At 36.5% G+C, this 23,494-nt stretch overlaps 2 protein-coding genes across 5 annotated transcripts; one reads left to right on the forward strand and one right to left on the reverse strand.

The window, feature by feature from the left end:
• Positions 1-10,738: 10,738 nt before the first annotated feature.
• On the reverse strand, positions 10,739-14,341 carry LOC136064359 (uncharacterized). Of its 4 annotated transcripts, none has more exons than XR_010625987.1 (6): positions 12,846-13,850; positions 12,494-12,735; positions 12,175-12,392; positions 11,938-12,030; positions 11,738-11,845; positions 10,739-11,379 (listed from the first exon to the last, which is right to left on the reverse strand). XR_010625987.1 is itself a non-coding variant. In XM_065766008.1 (4 exons), exons 1-3 carry the CDS (start codon positions 12,997-12,999, stop codon positions 12,213-12,215), a joined length of 576 nt encoding a protein of 191 aa, XP_065622080.1. In that variant the 5' UTR covers positions 13,000-13,850; the 3' UTR covers positions 10,768-12,030; positions 12,175-12,212. The 4 variants fall into 4 exon arrangements, 1 of the variants encoding a protein (XP_065622080.1); XR_010625986.1 differs by adding an exon at positions 13,864-14,341 and having other exon boundaries at positions 10,768-11,845; positions 12,846-13,005; XR_010625985.1 differs by having other exon boundaries at positions 10,768-11,845; positions 12,846-13,005; positions 13,101-13,850.
• Positions 14,342-20,060: 5,719 nt separating this feature from the next.
• On the forward strand, positions 20,061-22,697 carry LOC112002878 (putative disease resistance protein RGA3). The gene has a single exon (XM_024035036.2). The coding sequence runs from the start codon at positions 20,061-20,063 to the stop codon at positions 22,695-22,697; it is 2,637 nt and encodes an 878-aa protein (XP_023890804.2).
• The last annotated feature ends 797 nt before the right edge of the window (positions 22,698-23,494 follow it).

The raw sequence follows: 23,494 nt of genomic DNA on the forward strand, positions 1-23,494 counted from the left end.
TCTTAGTGCAATGAATGAGAAAAATGTAAGACAGATCTTTTTTTTTTATAGGTAATAAGACTTTTATTGAAAAATTGTGCTATTATGTTCACGATGGTGAACATGATGAACAATGAAACAAATACAAGAAGATCAAGAGCTAAAAGAAATAGAAACTAAAAAATCAGCTACAGCAGTACAATTCGTACACCCCCAAATACGAGCCCAAAGAAACAAAGTACGAAAAAATAAACATTTTATGTGCTCAGTTCTCGCCTTGTCTTCAAAAATGCGAGCATTACGTTCTTGCCAGACTAACGACATTAAACATGCCAGGACCATGTTCCAAATGATTGAAAGATGCTTTCCAAACCAGTTTCTCCAAACAAAGAAAAAAGATTTCACTACCTTGGCATGACCCAATGGATCCCAAACACTGCAAAAACTTCACACCATAAGGCATAAGAGAACTTACAATGAAGAAGAAGGTGGTCCACTAATTCCCCATCACAACAACACAAGCAACACCGATTAACCAAAAACTGACCTTTCTTAATAAGGTTGTCAATGGTGAGTATCCCATCATTAGCTGCTGTCCATAAGAAAAAAGACACCCGTCTAGGCACCTTAGTACGCCATATACACTCCCAAGGAAAGGCATCAGTAGGAGGACTAGATAATAGCTTATAAAAAGAGCGCACATCAAAAACACCAGATGTAGTCAATCTCCAAACCAACTGATCATCCCCCTCACCCCTCGGCATAGAGGAATAAATAAACTCAAAGAAAGAGTAGACAGTGTTTGCTTGCCAATCCTAAGGACCATGCCGAAACAATAAATTCCAGCTCCTACCTCCTTCTGAATTTGTTACAACCACGTCAGAGACACATGCTTCTTTAGAAACAGAGTAGTTATACATGGAAGGGAAGAGTTCCTTCAAAGGAGTAGGCCCACACCATGGGTCATGCCAAAAACTAACACGGCTGCCCTCCCCCACATTAAACAAAATCTGGCTAAAGAATTTCTCTGATCCTTCATTAATACTCCTCCATAACCCACACCCGTGAGCACCTCTTACCCCTCTAGTGCACCAGCTTCCTCTTGCCTCTCCATATTTGTCTGCTATAACCTGACGCCATAATCTATGATTTTCTTTCCCAAACCGCCACAACCACTTCCCAAGCAAAGCCTTGTTAAATAGCCCAACACTCCGGATTCCCAAACCGTCACATTCAACTGGCAAGCATACCTTATCCCAAGCAACTAAAGGATATTTAAAAACATCCTCTGAGGCCCCCCAAAGGAAATTCCTCTGAATTCTTTCAATTCTTGCAGCCACAGCCTGAGGGATGGTAAACAACGATAAAAAGTAGGTGGGAAGACTCGATAGGGTACTTTTTAACAAAATAAGCCTACCTCCTTTAGACAAATATAGTCTTTTCCATCCAGCCAACCTTTTCTCCATCTTTTCAATAATAGGATTCCAAATTGATGAATCCTTGTAGTGTGCCCCAAGAGGCATGCCCAAATATCTCATAGGCAGAGTGCCCACCTTGCAACAAAGGATACGAGCCAAACCATTCAAATCCCCAACATCACCAACAGGAACAATCTCACTCTTGCCTACATTAACTTTCAGGCCTGTAATAGCTTCAAAGAAGATCAACACCATCCGCACGTATAATAACTATTCCCTAGAAGCATCACAAAACAATACAGTATCATCAGCAAAAAGAAGGTGAGAAATATGGATACCCCATGTCTATGTGATCCCGCTTTAAATCCACAAAGAAAACCACCATTTTCTGTCCTCTTCAACAGTCTACTCAACACTTCCATAATCATAAGAAATAAAAGTGGAGACAGAGGATCCCCTTGGCGAAGACCATGAGAACTACCAAAAAAACCTGCAGGAGATCCATTAACCAGAACAGAGAATTTAACTGTAGAGATGCATGCCTTAATCCACCTACTCCACCTTGCCCCAAAGCCCATCCTATCCATAAGATAAAAAAGTGCATTCCAATTCACATGATCATAAGCCTTCTCAATGTCCAACTTTATTATAACACCAAGAATACCACTCTTCAACCTGCTGTCTAAGCATTCATTAGCAATCAGAACCAAATCAAGGATTTGTCTCCCTCCCACAAAATAATTTTGAGAGTCAGAGATCAATTTATCCAAAACTCCTCAAAGCCTATGAGCCAACACCCTAGCTAACAGTTTATAAAGGCTGCCCACAAGACTAATGGGGCGAAAATCTTTGATATTAACTGCATTAGTCTTCTTGGGGATCAAACACAGAAAAGTGGCGTTCAGAGATTTCTCAAAAACACACTGACTGTGAAAATCTTTGAAGAAGGCCAATATATCCCCTTCTAAAACACTCCAGCATTTCTGAAAGAATGCCATAGTAAATCCATCTGGCCCAGGAGCCTTATCACCTTCCGCCTCCTTGAGGGCCTCAATAATCTCCTCCTTCTCGAACTCTCTCTCCAACATAGCCCTCTCAGATTCGTCAAGACAAGCAAACTCTAACCCATCAATAGTAGGTCTCCAAGTTTCCGGTTCCTGATATAATCTCCTGTAAAAATCCACCACCTGACCCCTAACATCTGACTCCTCCTCAAAAAGAGAGCCATCCACCTCCACACCCCTAATCTGATTGTTTCGCCTATGGGAATTAGCAATTCTATGAAAGAATCTTGTGTTGTTATCACCTTCTTTGATAAAAAGAGCCTTTGACTTCTGCCTCCAAGAAATCTCTTCCAAGGAAGCCAGAAAATCTATATCAGATTTAACCACCAATCTTCTAGCCCTATCCTCTTGAGTCAACACCTGCAGCTCTTCTCTCAAGTCAAGGTCTAAGAGCTCGGTCAACAGACTCTTTTTCCTAAAAGCTACATCTCCAAAAACGTGCTTGTTCCAATGCTTCAAATCCCTTTTAAGGGCTTTCAATTTACAAGCTAGAACGTAACTTGGAGGTCCCACAAAATGATAACCATTCCACCACTGACGAACCTTATCCACAAAACCCTCCACCTTTAACCACATATTTTCAAATCTAAAAGGGCTCTTTCCCCTAGACAAACCACCTGCCTCCACTAGCAAAGGACAATGATCCGACACCACCCTAGGGAGAGTTCTTTGAGTCACATCTAAGAAATGCTCTTCCCAATCTGCTGTCATCAAAACTCTATCTAGTCTGGACATAGAAGGACTGTCAGAGTCTCGAAACCAAGTATATTCACCTCCTACCAAAGGCAAATCAATCAGCGAATGTTTAGCAATGAAATCCGAGAATTTAAACATAGCTGGACTAAAAGAGTTACAGCCAAGTCTCTCAGCCGGATAACGGATAACATTGAAATCTCCCAACAAGCACCAAGCCCCAGCCCACCGTGATCTCACTAAGTCTAATTCTGCCCACATAGCATCTCTAAGACTTCCATCAGTTGGTCCATAAACCCCTGAACAAATCCATTCAAAGCCATCTACCACACCCTTCAACACAACAGAAATTGAAAAACTTCCAACCACAGAATCTACTCTCTCAAAAACCCTTTTGTCCCACATCAAAATGACCCCCCCAGCTGTATGTATGGCGTCTAAAGCCCCCCAACCTACAAAAGGGCTACCCCAGAGACTTTTAACCATACTAGAGCTGGTACTATCTAGTTTAGTTTCTTGAACACATACAATATCACACTTCCATTCCTGTAAAAGGTTCTTTACAACATCTCTCTTATGAGGATTGTTCAAACCTCTCACATTCCATGACAGCATTTTTAAATTCATTTACCAACAGACGAACCCAAACTAGAGGATTTCAAACTGCCTCTAGAACTTCTACCAGAATGTCCATCGTAATTAATAGATGAAAACAAATTTCTTAATTCTCTCAACCCCTTTTGGTTTGAATTGCTTACCCGACGAGTAGTGACAGCAGTTGCTTGCTGCTCCCAAACCCTCTCAAGTTTTTGAAAAAAATCAATACACTGATTCTCACAGCAATCAATAGGGAAACCCACATAAGTACTAAAATCTCTAATCTTCCTACTCACCCATTCTGATGGCTCCATAACCTCTTCCACTGAAACCCCATCCGAACCATCTTCCATAGAGACAAGATCAAAAGAACCATTTGGGTCCCACAGAGCCAGAGGTGTAATAGCTTCAGGGTTAACAGCCTCCTCACCCTTACCCGAAAGCAAAGTAGCATCCCAAATCAGTCTAGGAGTCTCAGAGTCACCCAAACCACAACCCACCTCAGAAATAGGAAAATACAAGTCCGAACCCCCCCTCACTTGGCTCTGAACCTGAACTGAGCACCCAGAATCATCAACGGTTGTCGAACAATCTCCATTATCTGTATCGGCAACCAAACAACCAACCCCATGGTCCACGATTTGATCAGCGACAGCAGGAGAGTGTGCTGGTTCGACACTCAAACCTGCCTCCACAGCAGTGCCGTGATCCTCTGAACTCAAAACATGGCCGTCGAGCTTCATATTAGTCACAGAAAGGCCACTAAGTCTCGCACCGGAGCTCTGGAACTCCCTGGACTCTTCCTTGTGAGTCGGTCCCTCATCGGAGTGCATATCGGCAATAGGGGAGCCACCCAATCCCTCACCGGAGCTTGGAATCTCCCCTTCTTCGTCTTCGTGAGTTCCCGATCCTTCCCCAATCCCCACTCCGAAGTTTGCAAGTCCTCGGGCCCATCTCCTATTTGAATGTGTCTTGAGATGGCCAAAGAGGGCTGGCCCGACCCATTTTCACAACTGGGCTGGTGGGCTTGATCAGGTCTGCTTACAGTGGGCTGAAACTTACCCCAAGAAACAGTCCTCTTACCCTCACCCATTAAGTCAATAGATATTTTCAAACAAAAGTGGGCCTGGGTCCATTTTAAATGGCTCAAACGGACAGGCCTACCAGCTGTTGACACACTAGCAGATCTAACCTTTTTGGAAACATCATCAAATCCCCCCAAAGGCTCAAACTGATTATGTTGACCAATTATATTTGGAAGATATTTCACAAAACGTAAATTACTCCCTTTATTTTCGTGGCCCTTTAATTTTTTCCAAACTTGGGGATTTTGCATGTCACCTGTTTTTTCAAACTCTCCGCCTCCGGCCACCACCTTCTCCACCGGTCCAGCATTCGACTTCCCCAAAAAATAGTCACGTAATCTTCTTCCAAACAAAGTCCAACCACCTATCTTATTCCCCTCTGGAACACGTAGGCAACCCCTTCTTGCACCATTGTGATATTCAGAGATTTCCACAAATAGGCCACCCTTGTTAAATCTATTGGCAAACTCCAAAAGCTTAGAATTCTCACGTAAACGTTTGAAAAAAGGTTGTTTTCGACAGTTCCACTGATCTAGATCTGCTATACAAGCAATAATCCAATCCAAACCCAAACGACCCACCCTAATGGAGCCATGGAACTTACCCCGTCGTTCATGAATAGCATAGGAATCTATCCTACCACCATCAAAAGCTAAAGAAAAAACCTTTGAATCAATATGAAAGACAGCTGAAAACCTCTCTAACCCCCCTGACTGAGGTTTAGGCTTGGGTTGTTGAGGTTTAGGTGGCTGTGTGGGAGTAACAATGGGTTGTAATGTTGAGGGATGTGAAGCGTTAGGTGGCTGTGTGGGAGTACTGGTGAACTTGGGTTGTAAGTTTGAGTGAGGGGAATCTATGGGTGCAGGTATCAAGGGGGGTGGTGGCGGTCCTTGGCCAAAGGTTGGCCAAAAAAATTGAGGTGGTGTGAAAAAAGGTAAAGGGGGGTGATATGGATTGTAGGGATGACATGTTGGTATGGGTAGTGGTGGTAGTGAAGGTGTATATGTATGTCTGTGTTGGGTAGGCTGCGGTGGAGGGGGATGTTTATATGGTGGTGGTGGTATGTGGGTGGGGCAAGGTGGTAGAGAGGTCATGGTAGAGCATGGTAGAGAGGTCAGATGGTCCTCCTCTAATATCACACGTGTGATTAAACAATGAAACAGTAAACAATCATGATACTAAAGCCATTGCATTGCCATCAAGGGCTATAAGATTGTGAATTTGTGATCCTCATCCATCATATAGATGAGAAACCCAAGCATACCCATTAACAAATTACACTCCACAAAACAAGCAAGGCCACTTTTTTACTCACAATTTCAAATCAAACTCCTTGAAGAGAGAGAGAGAGATAAATATAAATATAAATATAAACATAAATATATATATATATATATATACTGCCCAAATGCCAATATAAGGGAAAAGCAAACTCTGAATCTTAATCTTCTATATCTAACCAAAATCTATATAAAAGTCATTGAAAGAACACATATGAAACATAACCCATCAATTATTTCATCTAGATAGTGTGTATAATCACATTCAACAGTTATAAGACAGCTCATTTTTTTCAGGAAACAAATACCCAATTAATTTGGAAAAAGAAAAAAAGAAACTGGAAGACACATTAGGCAAAACTTGTAGAGTTTTCACCAAGATAGAGAACTTAGACTCACCAAGATATATCGGGCTTCAGATCGATGGAGGCTGACGGCGGCGTTCAATGATAGCGAAGGGATCTACAGAATCGAAACAACGCCGGTGGTTTGGAAGAGAGAGGTGGAGGGAGGGATCTGGTGGAGGTCGGCGGAGATGGTGGTGGAGGAGATGAGGGAAGCGAAGGGTTGCGATGGGTTGCGATGTATCGGCCGGCTTCAGATCATGGAGGTTGTGTGTGATGGCTAGGAGTTGTGTGTGATCACGGTGGTTTTTTACTTTTAGAACTTAAGATTAAAAAAAAAAAAAAAAAACACGCAGGTCCTTAGGCCGTGATTTTAAACGGGGCCATAGCTAAGGGGCTTGGGCCGCGTTTTAAACGCGGCTTTAGACCCATGCTATGGCCCCGTTTTTAAAACGGGGCTTTAGCCTGTCTGGGGCCGCGTTTTAATAAATGCGGCCCAAAAAAACACGGCCTAGTGGGCCCGCGTTTTGTAGTGTGATGGAGCATTAAAAAAAAAAATTATCTCAAAAAATAAATTAAGAACACATATATAAAATTAGTGGCATCGTTAAAAAAAAAAAATCGAAATAAACTTATATATTTAATCTCTTATAAACATACATGGTTCTTATTAGATTGGGTGGAGTGGTTATACTTACATATGTTTCGATTTTAAATTCTCAATTGATATAGTTCTCGTTTATCGTCCTATATGCTTAACTTGGATAACTTCATGAGATTGCCATCTGCCGATATGGCCCATATCTTAATATGTCAACAATTTAAGGGAAAATCGTATTTGTTCTCTAGCTTTGATGATGACAGATGCATGCAACGACCCAACTTTTGTGAATCAATTATTCTAGGTACAAAAAACTGTTTACACTTTACACATTACACATTGTGATTGAGTTACAATATATTTGCTTTTTTTATTTTTTATTTGATAGTTACAGTATGTTAATGAAAGTTATGATACTGCTGTAATTGCAATTTATCATATCATTAGTTACAAAAAATTTTATATTACAAGCATTGTTATATCTAATTTTGCAAGTGAGAATAATAAAGTAGGATCTCCATGCTAATATTTTGGGGAAATTCCGAGGCAATGAAAATTTGGAGGATTGGTGGTGAAAGTGAGAATGTGTGGATTGTGAGAATATCCTTTCGTACAAGTTTCTTTTTTCTTTTCTTTTTTTTTTCTTTTTTTCTCTCTGTTTTTGAGACTTTTTGTTGAAAAATTTTGGTGTCACACTCAATTACACAATTTTGCTCACAACTCGTTTATGTTGCGAGTTGTGGTTGGTGGAAGGGTGATGGTGGGTCCACGTGAAGACACCCCTCTACCAACCACAACTTACCACATGGACGAGTTATAGAGGGCGTTTGGACTCAGCGTTTTGCTGAGTCCACGTTTTGCGTTTTGTTGCTTTTTTTTTTTTTTTTTTTCCGGAAAGTGAACAGTAAAATCACATGATTTTACTGTTCAGAGACAAAAATACTGTTCATACACTGTTTGGCACTGTTCACGCACTAAAAAATATTAAAAATGGGTCCTGCGGTACTATTTACACATTTAAAAATTATTTTGCTACAGTATTTTCAGTTTTCAGTTTTCAGTTTCAGCAACAATAAGTTCAATCCAAACGGACCCATAGACAAAGTTATGTAATTGAATGTGGCACCAGAATTACTCATCATTGTTCTACTTAATTGGCTTATTTAATGACGCAAGTGAGCTGACCCAGCTAAATTGAAATGTAATTAATAGATCAAGGTATGGGGCCTCACATATTGAAATTTGATTAGGAAAATATTGAATGAATTGGGGTTTGAAGTAATAGCTTTTATATGGTGTCGACTCTCAAAAAAAAAAGAAAAAAAAAAAAAAAGCTTTTATATGGTGTTAAGGAGTAAAAAAAAAATGGAACTGTTTGGAATGGAAGAGTGAAAGAGAATTGAAAAATCACCGCTAGTATATATTCAAAAAAAAAAAATCTACACAGTATTGAAAGAATTATTCATATAAGTCTCCAATTTTTTTGAGATGAGCACTTGAGTCCCTTTCTTTGTAGACTGAAAAGTCTATATATGCATGTTTTGTAGACTGAAAAGTCTATGTATGCATGTGTATATTCAAAGTCTCCCCACCAGTCTGCCAATGAATTATGAGTCGTCCATAGGACTATACATGTTAACCTCAGCAACACGGTAATTTCAAAGTCAGTCCCAACCATCATGTGGGCTAACTCTAGTCTCTACATTTTAGTCTTCCATATTAATTACTCCCCCCAACATTTTAGATTCAACTTTGTCATTGCTTCTACATTGTAATCAGCTAGACCTAAACTCCAAAATATCACAAATGCTTGCAATTACAAGACACATAACTACGCTAAACTCAGACCAGTCCACAAATTTTTAGATTTTTTTTCTTGCTCCTAACGTATTCTTTATTTCACATTTTAAGAAAAAGTCTCAATTTTTTTCCCTCTCTAATCACATTTTTTAGGTTTGTATTTTTATNTGAAAGAGAATTGAAAAATCACCGCTAGTATATATTCAAAAAAAAAAAATCTACACAGTATTGAAAGAATTATTCATATAAGTCTCCAATTTTTTTGAGATGAGCACTTGAGTCCCTTTCTTTGTAGACTGAAAAGTCTATATATGCATGTTTTGTAGACTGAAAAGTCTATGTATGCATGTGTATATTCAAAGTCTCCCCACCAGTCTGCCAATGAATTATGAGTCGTCCATAGGACTATACATGTTAACCTCAGCAACACGGTAATTTCAAAGTCAGTCCCAACCATCATGTGGGCTAACTCTAGTCTCTACATTTTAGTCTTCCATATTAATTACTCCCCACCAACATTTTAGATTCAACTTTGTCATTGCTTCTACATTGTAATCAGCTAGACCTAAACTCCAAAATATCACAAATGCTTGCAATTACAAGACACATAACTACGCTAAACTCAGACCAGTCCACAAATTTTTAGATTTTTTTTCTTGCTCCTAACGTATTCTTTATTTCACATTTTAAGAAAAAGTCTCAATTTTTTTCCCTCTCTAATCACATTTTTTAGGTTTGTATTTACTGGATTCTTTAATTATCCTGAACATAGGAGTCATTGTTCATTCCAGCCTTGTCGATTCTTGATCCTCTTTTCTTTTACTCCAAAAGTGAAATGAAAACAATTTTGGAAGTTTTACTTCCACACCAAAAAGAAAAAGAAAAAGAAAATCAATTTTTGTTTGTTGCACATTTCATGAAGGATTCCATGCACAACTTAAGGGAGTGTAGGAAACTGGAGACTTTCCTTATTATTGAAAACCAAATCAATGCATTGATTAATTAATAATTATAGTAGAAAATCATGGACTTGGTAGAGGAATTTGTGAGAACGAAGCAATCGATTCAAATTTCTGATTGATTTATGTATGTGTTTCTAGTTATAAAAATATCTTTTAAGAGAATAAAGAACATGTTTCTCAAAAAAAATAAATAAATAAATAGTGAATAAAGAACATATATCCCTTTTAAGCTCTTACTCCATGAATGTAAGCCAAGTGGATGAACCACATAAACTTATATGATCTATCATAATTGGAAATGAAGATAGAATAGTGTCAATAGGATAATAATAAAATTATTGATAAATTGGTATTATCATATTCATTTTTATAAATGAATCTTTGAGACCTAAGGCTGCCGTGGCATGCCAAAAAGACGTCATGATTTCATTAGATCAATTAAAACATGTCACACACAGTCTTAGGTGGAATTTAGCAGCCATCTCATTAACGGATATGTATGGAATGGTTTTTTTTTTTTTTTTCCAAAAAATCTGAAACCTTAAGGGTGCAGATTCAAATTTTAAAACTACAAGAGGCAAAATCAAAACCATCTAAAACTTTAAGAGTACGAATTGTGATTTAGTCTAAATAAGTAGTCCTAATATAGACAAAACATCATTGCTTCCTATATCCGAGTAGCCCATTACAAAAGCCAGAGAATGCAAATACTTTTTGAGTAACAAAATATAGTTTAGTTTTCTCTCTCAAAAAAAAAAAAAAAGTTTTGTCACTCAGTGCCACTGTCTAGTCTCTCCCATAAATAGAATTTAGGCTTGAATACCCCCTTTGGCACTCCCTCCTTGTCTTAATGGAGAAAAAACAAGCAATTGATTTTATAATTTTAGCGACATTGTTTTCCCTTCACAAGAGAAGTGTGTGAACTGCGGAGTCATTCCCTTCCCTAGTTTGAGCCCCACAAATAAGGGCCATCAAGCCAAGGGCCATTGGCATGTACATATATTTAACATAAAAGAAATTTAACAATATTGTGCAAATTATTCTTCCAAATAGTCCCATATTTGGGTTTTGAAAGGAATACAAGTACAAACACATTTTGCCAGTAGCCTTAAAACTTGTTGAATACTAACACTTCCTCATCTTAATGGAGGGACATATCCAGCTCAAATCCCCCTCAATAACTTTTCCTATGAAAAAAATAAAAATACAAATACATTTTATATAGTACTAAGAAAAGAAGTCGGACTTGGAGGGATTGGGATATTTACAATTCCTTCCAACATTAGTAGAACTTTCTTCATCAAAGGACGAAGGGATTGTTCATCAAGAATGCACCAGAGTCCCACCATAACCATTCTCTCCAATTGTCTTAATTTGGTCAACCTCCTTACCACTCACAAGTTTGCTTAACTCATGAGCCTCAAAGCAATAGTATCACTACAACAAAATGTATTTTTAGTGACGAAAAAATTCGTCACTAAAAGTCTAGCTTTCTGTCACTAAGAACCTTTAGTGATGAAATTAGTTTCGTCGCTATAGTCCCATCGCTAAAAGTCCTGGTGACAAAAAATTTCATCACTAAAAGTCTAATTTGTTTATAAAAAAAACTTTTAGCAATGAAAACGTTTCATCGCTAAATGTTTTCCTCACTAAAAACAGTATTTAGTGACGAATATTTCGTCACTAAACCTATTTCAGTTTATTAAATCATATTTAGTAATGAACAATTTGAGATCTCCTCTTGTGTAAGGGGAATTGCATTAGGATTTTGACAATGATCCTCTTGCACTTTGAGAATAGTTTTCTACCATTTGAAAGAGAAAAAAACAAGCAATCACAACATTAATAGTACATATGTTATAGCTTTACAAACACGATAAGGATGTAATAATAGGGATGGAATGATACACATACATATATCGCTTCATCTTCATGGTATATCCACCTATTTGTATTTGGATTGAAATGAACATCTTTGTAGATTTTTGCCAGTTCAAGAACTTGACCGCCATTATTATTTGTCTAATTAATTAACATTCGAGTGTTAGTTATTTATAGTTAATTAATCACAACATGTAATATACTAAGGTTTAAGAAAATGAAAAAACATGCACCTCCTCATCAACCCTAACAGCAAGTGCCTTTATCCCGCATTTATGTTTGCCTGAAGTTTTGCTCCTATTTTCAGAGTTAATTCTTGATTTTTCCTAATAAAGAACATTCAAGATATTTATTAGATCATGAATAACCTCAGTTTACATTTACTTCATCTAAGTATTAATCTAATCATTTGACAACATAATATAGTAAATATTGGATAATAATAATATACGCATAAATAATTTACCAACCAGTCCTTATTGGTCCATTTCCCTTCAATGAGTCCAGTTCATTGCTCAAGTGTGGCATTCTTTGGCGGGTGGCTTTTTGCATAGTCAGCACCATAAGATTGTACGAGCTTTTTATAAGTCTGATACAACTTATTAGAGCCACTACTCAATAATCTTCCACATTTTGTATTTATTGTTTTCGTTACCAAGTTGGAATCTCCTTCTAACTCAAATTGATCCTGTAAAATGAAGTATATATGTATTATAAAAATATTATTATATGAATTTAATATGATTAGTGACAACAAAGACGAGTTAGACGTTATCAATATAAATTTACCATGATATTTTGTAGCACCACATCTCTAGTAGTAGCATCAACACTTTTCCAATTTTTTACGTTGTAACTGGACAAATTATTTCGTACTTGTACACCAAATTGATTGACAAGTTTGCACGTATTCTTCCCAGCAAGAGCATCATACTCTGCAGCTATACGTACTGGCAGTTTACCACTTTTTTCAACAAGTGCTGATACTGCTATACCATGTGTTGTTCCATGGGTATTTCTGCTAGTAGATCCTATTTAAAAATTATCAATGTTAAAAAATTATACATTCTATGTACATTAAGTATAATCTCAATAGTAAAGACATGGTGCAGTTGTAATTAAGTACGTTCTATGTAATTACCAGTTGTGCTAGTTAATGCGTCTGTAGCCTCCGCACTAGAAGAACTTTGGGCAGGAGGATTTGCTTCAGGAAGTGTTTCTGTTGATTGAACCATAGATTGGACCACCGGGATAGATGCCTCACCTCGTGAGCGTGTAAGTCGTCCTGGTGTCATCTATAACTAACAAACATACATATAATGGAACAACAAAATCATTACAAATAATAGAACAACAAAGTTATTATCTATTGTACCATATGGAACATCTATTGTACCTTATGGATTAAAGAGTTAGATGACTCAACATCATTCTCATTGTCACCAATAGGTGGTACATAATCATCATCTTCCACAACACTAGCTCTACTTCTTTTCCCTTTTACACAATTGAACTGACCATAATCCTTTAGAGAAGTTGAGATGTGCTTCAATCCCAAAACATCAATTATCTCTTGGTTTTGCCTCATTCTATCAAATCTTGCCATCTTATACCTCGGTATATTATGAGTGTATTTGGCATTTTTGGGCATTTTTTGAAACTATGTATTGACATGAAAGATAAGTACAATTGCTACTAACTTAACATTATAGTCCACACCATTATCCATATCAAGTAATTCACAAGTGCAAAATTTGAACACAATTGCTACTAACTCAACACAACAAATGACCACATTAATATCCATATCAAGTTCAAGATAAGTACAAAACATCTCAATAACAATTACTACTAACTTTACATATCATAGTCCACACCATTATCCATATCAACCAATTCACAAATGCAAAATTTGAACTCAATTGCTACTAACTCAACACAACAAATGACCACATCAATATCCATATTAAGTTTAAGATAAGCACAAAATATCAATATTAATATCCATATCAATTGCTAAGTAGACAAGCATAAAACTTTAAGAAAAGCACATAACATTTAAGACAATTGTTATGAACTCTACATATCATAATCCATATCAAAATCAACATTAGGTATGTCATGCTCTTTATTTTAATTAGCATCTCTTGAAATTCTACCTTCAAGAAGAACCTCAGTTTCAACATCACCCATACAATATTCAATAATATTGTCATCAACATTGATAGAGACAACATCAACAATTGCTTCTTGTTAGAATGCGTCACTATCTTCTGTACTATCATTGGATTCTCTACCCTCGATTTTCAGGACATCAAACACTCCCCTATGTTGGATGTGTTGCACAATTTTCCAAGGGTCACGTAATTTCGTATCTTGAAAGTAAAAAACTTGTTTCACTTAACTAAAAAGTATAAAAGGGTCATTTTGATACCATTGACTTGTAGCACTTAGTCCCTGCTTCTTTGCACATTGTTGAGCAATTCTTCACACTCTCTTCACACACTACCCTTACATGAATCCCACCTAAATACAGGGTTACTAAGTGCTAAATTACAAGCAAATTGGCACGGAATAAAGCCAACAAGATAGTTGATAAATTTCAACCTTACATTTTCAAACATGTTGTGTTATGTATAGAAAACCCTAAGGCCCCATTTTTTTATTGTCTTCCTCCTTTGTTCGTTTTCACATGATCATTTATTTTCAAACAAGTTGTTTGTTGACCCTACACAATTTTCCTTCAATCATGCTTAGTGGAATTATAAGGACCTCTACATAATTTTCCTTCAATTATGCTTTGTGGAATTATAACAATCATTCTTAGTGGAATTATAAGGACCCCTACACAATTTTCCTTCAATCATGCTTAGTGGAATTATAATGGCCCCTACATAATTTTCCTTCAATTATGCTTAATGGAATTATAAGGACCCTACATAATTTTTCTTAAATCATGCTTAGTGGAATTATAACAACCCCACCCAATTATGTAAATATTTTATTTTCAAACAAGCTGTATTATGTATAGGAAACCCTAAGACCCCCATCTTATGATTGTCTTCCCCCTTTGTTTGTTCTCACATGGTCATTTATTTTCAAACAAGTTGTTTGTTGTCTATACACAATTTTCCTTCAATCATGCTTAGTAGTATTATAAAGACCCCTACATAATTTTCTTTCAATCATGCTTTGTGGAATTATAACAATCATGCTTAGTGGAATTATAAGGACCCCACATAATTTTTCTTGAATCATGCTTAGTGGAATTATAACAACCCCACCCAATTGTGTAAATATTTTATTTTCAAACAAGTTGTGTTATGTATAGGAAACCCTAAGACCCCCATCTTTTGATTGTCTTCCTCCTTTGTTTGTTCTCACATGATCATTTATTTTCAAACAAGTTGTTTGTTGTCCGTACACAATTTTCCTTCAATCATGCTTAGTGGAATTATAAGGACCTCTACATAATTTTCCTTCAATCATGCTTTATGAAATTATAACAATCATGCTTAGTAGAATTATAAGGACCCCTACATAATTTTCCTTCAATCATGCTTCGTGGAATTATAACAATCATGCTTATTGGAATTATAAGGAACCTACATAATTTTCCCTCAATCATGCTTAGTGGAATTATAACAATCATGCTTGGTAGAATTATATGGACCCTACATAATTTTCCTTTAATCATGCTTTGTGGAATTATAACAACCCCACTCAATTTTGTAAATATTTTATTTTCAAACAAGTTGTGTTATGTATAGGAAACCCCCTAGACCCCCATCTTTTTATTGTCTTCCTCCTTTGTTTGTTCTCACATGATCATTTATTTTTAAACAAGTTGTTTGTTACCCCTACATAATTTTCCTTCAATTATGCTTAGTGAACGTTTGGATAGAGCTGCAATGATTTTTCAGCTGCGTCTAGCGTTTTTTAGTGGGTCCCGTGCACTATTCACAGGACCAGCAAGTACTTTTTTCAGCAAAAATAACTTTAAAACTGAGTCCCATGACACTATTTTCACATTTAAAAATTATTTTTCTACAATATTTTCAATTTTCAGTTTTTAGCAATAAGCGGTATCCAAACAGACTCTTAGTGGAATTATAACAATCATGCTTAGTGGAATTATAAATAACCTACATAATTTTCCTTCAATCATGCTTAGTGGAATTATAACAAACCCACCCAATTTTGTAAATATTTTATTTTCAAACAAGTTGTGTTATGTATAGGAAACCCTAAGACCCCCATCTTTTGATTGTCTTGCTCCTTTGTTTGTTCTTACATGATCATTTATTTTCAAACAAGTTGTTTGTCGTCCCTACACAATTTTCCTTCGATCATGCTTAGTGGAATTATAAAGACCCTACATAATTTTCCTTTAATCATGCTTAGTGGAATTATAAGGACCCTACATGTTTGGTGGGTTGTGCTTTTCAAGGTTAGGTAACAAATTAATTAAGCTTCTTGTTGATTAATTTACTTGTTCCCATATGATGTTGCATGGGAAAGACAAATAAATTGTATAAAAATAAAATAAAAATAAAAGGGATAATTACATTTTTCCCACCTGTGGTTTGCTTCTAATTCTATGTGCTCACCCGTGATTTAAATTTTGATACTTTGCCCACCTGTGATTCTGACTGTGAGTGCTCTGTAACCCACCTCAATGTTTTCCGTTACTCTAACACCAAATAAGTAAAAAACGCATCCCAAAACAGATCAAAACTCACTCACTCCCACTCACTTGAGACAACTGTAGTAGATCCGAGTTGAGGAAGAAAGACACAGTTGCTCCTCTGTTCAGCTATGGCAGATCCTACAATGGGCTTCGATTCATGCATGCTCCTGGGTTTTGATCGTGGGTATTGAACCTAGGTTTTGATCGTGCATGTCATCAGGATTTATGAGCACACAAAAATAGAAGATATAAAGGGACTAGGAGAAAAAAAAAATTGATTGAAATGGGAAATAAATAGATGATAATAGGGTTGCCAGTTTGGTTGAGGAAAGTGAAGAGGATAGACACATACTAGGAGTCTTTTGAAATAGCTAGACTTGCTTTCGTGTGTTCAAGTTTCAACCACTAAGCTTTATTTTCTAAAAAAAATACATAAATAAACTACTACTCTCAACTTTCTAAGCACCACCATTTTAACCCGAATATACAATGCAATTTCTTAGAAGCTTCAACAACCAAAAAATAATTCTTCGAGCTTTTCAAGCGCCATAGATTGCTGCTTTTCACGTGGCAATATCTTAGAAGTTCTGTGTGAAGTCAAAAACAGTTCTTTGAACTTTGCGCAAAATGAAATGCATCTATGTATACAATTTTACTATACAAATCAAAGAGAGAAGGTGGGTAGTCACAAGGGGAAAAACTTGAAAAGTCGTTGTTCTTAGCTGAAGCTAAGAGTAGTTGAGACTTGAGATCTGTGATTTATTTGTGCTTGTTGAGATTGTTTGTCCTAGGTTTGTGTTTGTTGATTTTTGTGTCTTGGGTATGTTCTTGTTATTTTTTTGGTTGTTTGATCCGTTTTGGGATGTGTTTTTTACTTATTTGGTGTTAGAGTAACGGAAACCATTAAGGTGGGTTACGGAGCACTCACGGTCAGAATCACAGGTGGGCAAAGTGTCAAAATTTAAACCACAGGTGGGCACATAGAATTAGAGGCAAACTACAGATAGACAAAGTGTAATTATCCCAAAATAAAAACAAAAGGGTACGTAGTAAAGTCCACTTGTTGGTATATTTTCTCTTTTAACAATAGCCACTTGCATTTCGTTGTTAATAAACAAATTGCTTATCACCTAACCAAGAAAAGCACAACTTATCTAATGGAGTGGATTATTTAGAGGCTTAGAGCACTCAAATCAGTCAATTTATAATAATATAAATAACAAGTAAATTTTGCATATCTATCCCTAAAAGAATAAAAACCACTCACATAATTAGTTCAATAGGGGCAAGAGCATATTGGTTTTATTATTTGCAACTAGCCAGTAATTAATATATAATATGGATTTGATTTCTCATGTTGTGTGTGCAGGCGGTGGCCACCAAACTACGCATCAACAGCTATAACCCAATGCAAAAGGAAAGCAATGGCTAGTAAATAGCTTGGTCATCAACGTAAACGCACATATGTATGGATTTGTCAATATAAAACTTGTAAGAGCACTCACAACAGTGAAGCTAAATAGCTATATAGCTATTTTAGCTTCACTAAAACACAAAAATCCATACTACAACAATGGAGCTAAAGGTAAAATGTTTACCTTCAGTGCTACAGTGCACAACTATGTATGGCTGTGCACTGTAGCTGAGAGCAAAAAAAAAAAAGTTTTGTGTTCACACTACTTTTTTTTTTTTTTTTAATAATTCTTTCTGCATTTCATTCTCCTTTCTCCATGTCTCTCTCCTCACTGCCTCTTCGTCTCTTCTTTCTTCCTCCACAAACCCATCGTCAATTTGCACGAGCCTAGTTGCCACAGACCCATCGCCGATCTACACGAGCCCAGCCTCCACAGACCCATCGCCGCCGATCCACGCTCGGCCGCCAACTTGACCCATCTTGGCCTCTCTTCTCTATTTTTGGTGTTTCGGCTTTGTGTTTCGGGCATGGGTTTCGGTTTGGCTATGCTGATTTTTCTGCTTTCTTTTTTTGTTCTTCTTCACTAGTTTTGATGGGCATAGCAGGGTTGTGGTTGTGTAGTGATTTTTATGGGTTTGATGGTGGTTGTAGTTGTGCGTTGGTGGTTGAATGAAATATTATTTTATTGTAGTGTTTATATTATTTTATTGTGTTAAAAGCTAAAATAACTCCACTGCTGTAGGACGTGAGAAGGTAAAATAGATAAAGTGACTTTTTGTGGTGCTAAAAAACTAAAAATTTAGCTCCACTACTGTGGATGCATGCTCTAACAAGGAAAAAAAGACAACATAAATAAAATAAACCGTGGATGTACACATTTCAGCCCAACCACTTTAAAAATCTTGCCCTCTTCTACTTCTTTGCATTCTTATTTTTACATGGTTCAAACTTCAAAGCAAATCAATCTACATTGATCCCTTGCTTATCTTGTAAGGTTGAATTTTATCAACCATCTTGTTAGCTTTATTCCGTGCCAATTTGCTTGTAATTTAGCACTTAGTAACCTTGTATTTAGGTGGGAAACTTGTAAGGGTAGTGAGTGAGAAAGTGTGAAGAAATGCTCAAGATTATGCAAAGAAAATAGAGACTCGTGACTGGATCTCGCAGGTGACTCACGGCTTGCAAGTCGCCAGAAGTTGCAAACGTGCCAAGCATGTCAAAAGCTAAAAAGTCGCGCCAGCTGTTGCACTACAAGACAAAAGTCACAGGCTGGCCAGGTCGTTAGCTCGCGGCTTGAACTCGCGACTCAACCCAGTCGCGAGGTCAAGTCGCCAGAATGCCCTGTTTGGGAAAAATTGACGTTTCACATTCCATTCTCATCCTAGTATAAATACCCCTCATTCCCACGAAATGTAGAGAGGTTCCAGAGAGAATTTTGTGAGAGAAACCCTAGAGCAAAACAAGATTGTCTCATCCTCAATCTTCATCTAAGAGACTCTACAAATTCCTCTACTCTCTTCCTCTCCATTGATACATCCTTGAGAGGTCATTGACCAAATCTTTTTCTCATCACACCCACGTCTGTGAGAAGGTTCATTTGGTGCTAAAGGAAGCAGTTTGGAAGGAACCAATATTCATTGGTTGATGCTATGGTTTAGTAGCAGAATGCGGTAAGTTAGAAAACAAAAAGGTTCAGCGCAACCTCGTTGGAGCAACGGGATGGCTTTGAAGCCAAGATTTTCAAGGTAGTTGAAAATGAAAATCATGCATAACCATTCAATTAGTGACACGTGGAAACGTTATCATTGACTGATGTCAATGATGATCAGTTCTATTTTATTGGGCAATTTTATGCAGAAAGCAATTAATTAATTAGCATGTTCTTACACTAGTTTACACTGCTTTAATTAACTAAAAAGTTACTAATTAATTATAGTAATTTAGTTAGTGTCATGAGTATTACAGGTTTTTCTTTTACGTTTTTTTTCTTTTTAATATTTTTAATAGTTTAGCGGCATCTCTCTCCAAAAAAAAAAAAAAAATAGTAGCAATTATCTTTATAAATAAATATTAAATGTTTTCATTATTCACTGAGACTGCTAGTTCGTTATAAAAGCCGAATAGTAGGAGAGAGGAAGCACAAGCACACCTGCTATTGCGTAATCTATTTCTCACTTTGCTCCTTATTTTTGTCATTCGCATTCTGTTTCTTTATTGTATTCTCAACTTATAACTTTCAGTCTCCATTAACTATGGCTGATGCACTACTGTTACTAGCTACTGATCTCTTGAAGCAGTTGGGTTCAATCGCTGTTCAGCAGGCTCAACAAGAGATAAACTTGATTGTTGGCGTTGATGAAGAAATTGAAAAGCTTTCTAGCAGTTTCAAAATCGTCCAGGCGATGCTCAATGATGCTGAGGAGAGACAGTGGACGGAAGCAGCTGTGAAGCTTTGGTTAGATCAACTCAGAGACATGTACTACATGATGGATGACGTGTTGGACAAGTGGAACACTGCAAGGATCAAATCAGAAATTCAAAAAGAAGAAGAAAGAGCTGTTACTAATAACAATCCTGCTGCCCTGAAGAAGAAGGTACCATGTTCATTCTTCCCCTCTCTATCATGCTGTTTTCGTCAAGTAGATAACCTTTCTCTGCGTCATGAGATTGGTCACAAGATAGAAATCCTAAAACAAACATTAGATAAGATTCTCAAAGATAAAGTGACCTATGGGTTTGACTTGACTAGGCATTCACATGTAGAAGTTGAGCGACCAACAACCACGTCCTTTGTGGATGTGTCCGATATAATTGGTCGTGATGACTATAGGGATGAACTGTTGAGCAACCTGTTAGGCGTGGGTAGTCAGGAAGAAAGAAATCCTCGTGTCATCTCCTTAGTGGGCATGGGAGGTATTGGAAAAACGACTCTTTCCCAACTAGCCTACAATCATCTTGAAGTGAAAGCCAAATTTCAAAAAAGAATGTGGGTTTGTGTTTCTGATCCTTTTGATCAGTGCACGGTGGCCAAAGCTATCATTCAAGAGGCTAGCCCTGGACATGAATCCCTCAATAATATTACTGAATTTGAAACTCTTTTGGGTCAAATTCATGCTTTAATTGATGGAAAAAAATTTCTTCTTGTCTTAGATGATGTGTGGACTGAAGACTCAACAAAGTGGGAGTCATTCAGAAATACTCTCAAATGTGGTGCTCAAGGTAGTAGAATTTTAGTTACCACTCGTAATAACAAAGTTGCAATCATAATGGAGAGTGCTCATATTATTAATTTGAGAGTATTGTCTAACGAGGATTGTTGGTTGTTGTTTAGTAAAATAGCATTTTTTGATAAGAATGTAGAACAACGTATCGAATTGGAAGACATTGGCAAACAAATAGCAAATAGGTGTAAAGGCTTGCCACTTGCTGCAAAGACTCTAGGGAGTCTTATGCGTTTCAAAAGCAGTAGAGAACAGTGGGAGGGAATTTTGCATAGTAATTTGTGGAAAATAGAATATGTTAAAAAAGGCCTTTTTGCACCATTATTATTGAGTTTCTATGATTTGCCCTTGCCAATGAAACTTTGTTTTTTATATTGTGGTGTCTTTCCAAAAGATTATGTCTTTAAAAAAGATCAATTGGTCTTCCTATGGATGGCACAAGGATATATTGAGACAAGGGAAAGTAAAGAAATGGAAATTACGGGAGAAGAATATTTCGAAAATTTAGTCATACGCTCTTTCTTCCAAGATGTTAAGATTGATAATGGGGTAATAATAAGGTGCAAAATGCATGATATAGTGCATGACTTCGCCCAATCAGTCAGGATAAATGAATATTTCGAAATCAATGATGATAAGAATTTGGAGATAGATTATAAAAGTCTTCGCCATTTAAGTTTAGATATTTCAAAAGAAATGCAAATTCTTGAACTCGTTTACCGTGCAATAAATCTACGCACTCTCTTTCTCCATTTTCATGGAAGGTACAATGAGTTTAACATGCACCTATCCGACTTATGCCATCATTTTAGATGTTTACGAACATTAATTTTGGATTGCCCATTTACGAAACTTCCAGATGCGGTGGAAAATTTGATACATTTAAGGTGTCTCCATATGTATGAGAATGTTGAAATAGAAGAATTGCCTGAAACCTTATGTAATCTTTGTAATTTGCAAACTTTGAATATTGATAATGGTAAATATTTCAAGAAATTACCACAGGGAATGGGTAAACTAATTAATTTAAGACAGCTTAGATTTAATACAAATGTTAACTGGTTCAAACTAAAATTTCCAAATGGGATTGGGAAATTGACTTGTCTTAGGACATTAAGTGATTTCAACAGAGGTGGTAAGGATGATAAAAAAGGATGTAAACTTGGAGAATTAAAAAATTTGAACCAACTTCGAGGGAGCTTTAAAATGCATGGGTTGGGAAATGTGGTAGATGTAGGGGAGGCCCAAAATGCACAGCTGAAGAAGAAGATACATCTCCACGATTTGGAACTAGATTTTCTCGATGAAGGTCAATTCGAAGAGAAAGGGGAAGAGAGTAGAAGAAGAAAGAAGAGTGATTTCGCAGTTTTGAATGCCTTAGAACCACCTTCACACTTGAAAAAATTATCAATTAAGTGGGTCATGAGCACCGCAGTGCATACTAATTGGATGACGTCCTTGACCAATTTGAGAAGTCTTGATATCAATTGGTGCATTCAGCTAGAGTGTTTGCCACCTTTGGGGAAGTTGCCGTTACTCAAAGAATTAAATATACGGCGTGTAGAAAATGTGAAAAAGTTGGGAGATGAATTTTTAGGAATAGACTCCGAAAACAAAAGCAAGAAAGACGACTGCCACATCATAAATATATTCCCAAACCAAAGATGAAATTCTGTGTTTTTGGCAAGAGTTGTATGAAAAGCAAGGAGAATTTGTTCTTTCAATGTGAGTGCCCCACTCATGAGGAACTTTCATGCTACATTGCAGAATAGTCTATTTTATCGGATGTCCCCGAAGAGACACATTGCAGAATAGTCTAATAAATGTAATTAGTGGAAAGTTCCATGACAATTTTTTTCCTAGGTATGGAAGCAAAAGGCCTTTCTCATAGAAACCCTCACAAACTCAAACATATGAATTTATGTAAGCATGTTTGCTTAGTGCTTCTGAGATGCCAAAAAATTCTTACATATTATTGTTTAACTAGTTGTCGGCCTGTGCATAACAATTTTTTTAGAATGGTCTCATTAAATTTATTTTTTGTAATTTATACTAATTTAATAAAAAGTAATGTTTTTCATAATCATATTTTCATTAATTATAAGAACAAACCACAAATATAATATATATAGTCTTCCTCAAAAAAAAAAAAAATATATATATATATATATATAAAATATATAATTTCTATCGTACCAAAATGAAAACAATGAAAATTTTCTAAGGAATTCAAAAGGTAAGTTAGCGAAAATATTCATTCTTTAATAAATTTATTTATAATATTTTGTGTATCATTAAAAAGTAGGCAAAAACTCTATTTTGGTCTTACATTTTAGGGTAATAGTCAATTTGATTACTACATTTTGGTAGAAATCAATTTGGTCTCTATTATTTTCTACTTTATAACCAAATTAGTTCCTATCGTTAACTACTAACGGAAAATATACTTATGGTGTGTGGTGATG

This window comes from Quercus suber, unplaced genomic scaffold (assembly GCF_002906115.3).
Source record: "Quercus suber isolate HL8 unplaced genomic scaffold, Cork oak 2.0 scaffold_673, whole genome shotgun sequence".
Classification (NCBI taxonomy): domain Eukaryota; kingdom Viridiplantae; phylum Streptophyta; class Magnoliopsida; order Fagales; family Fagaceae; genus Quercus; species Quercus suber.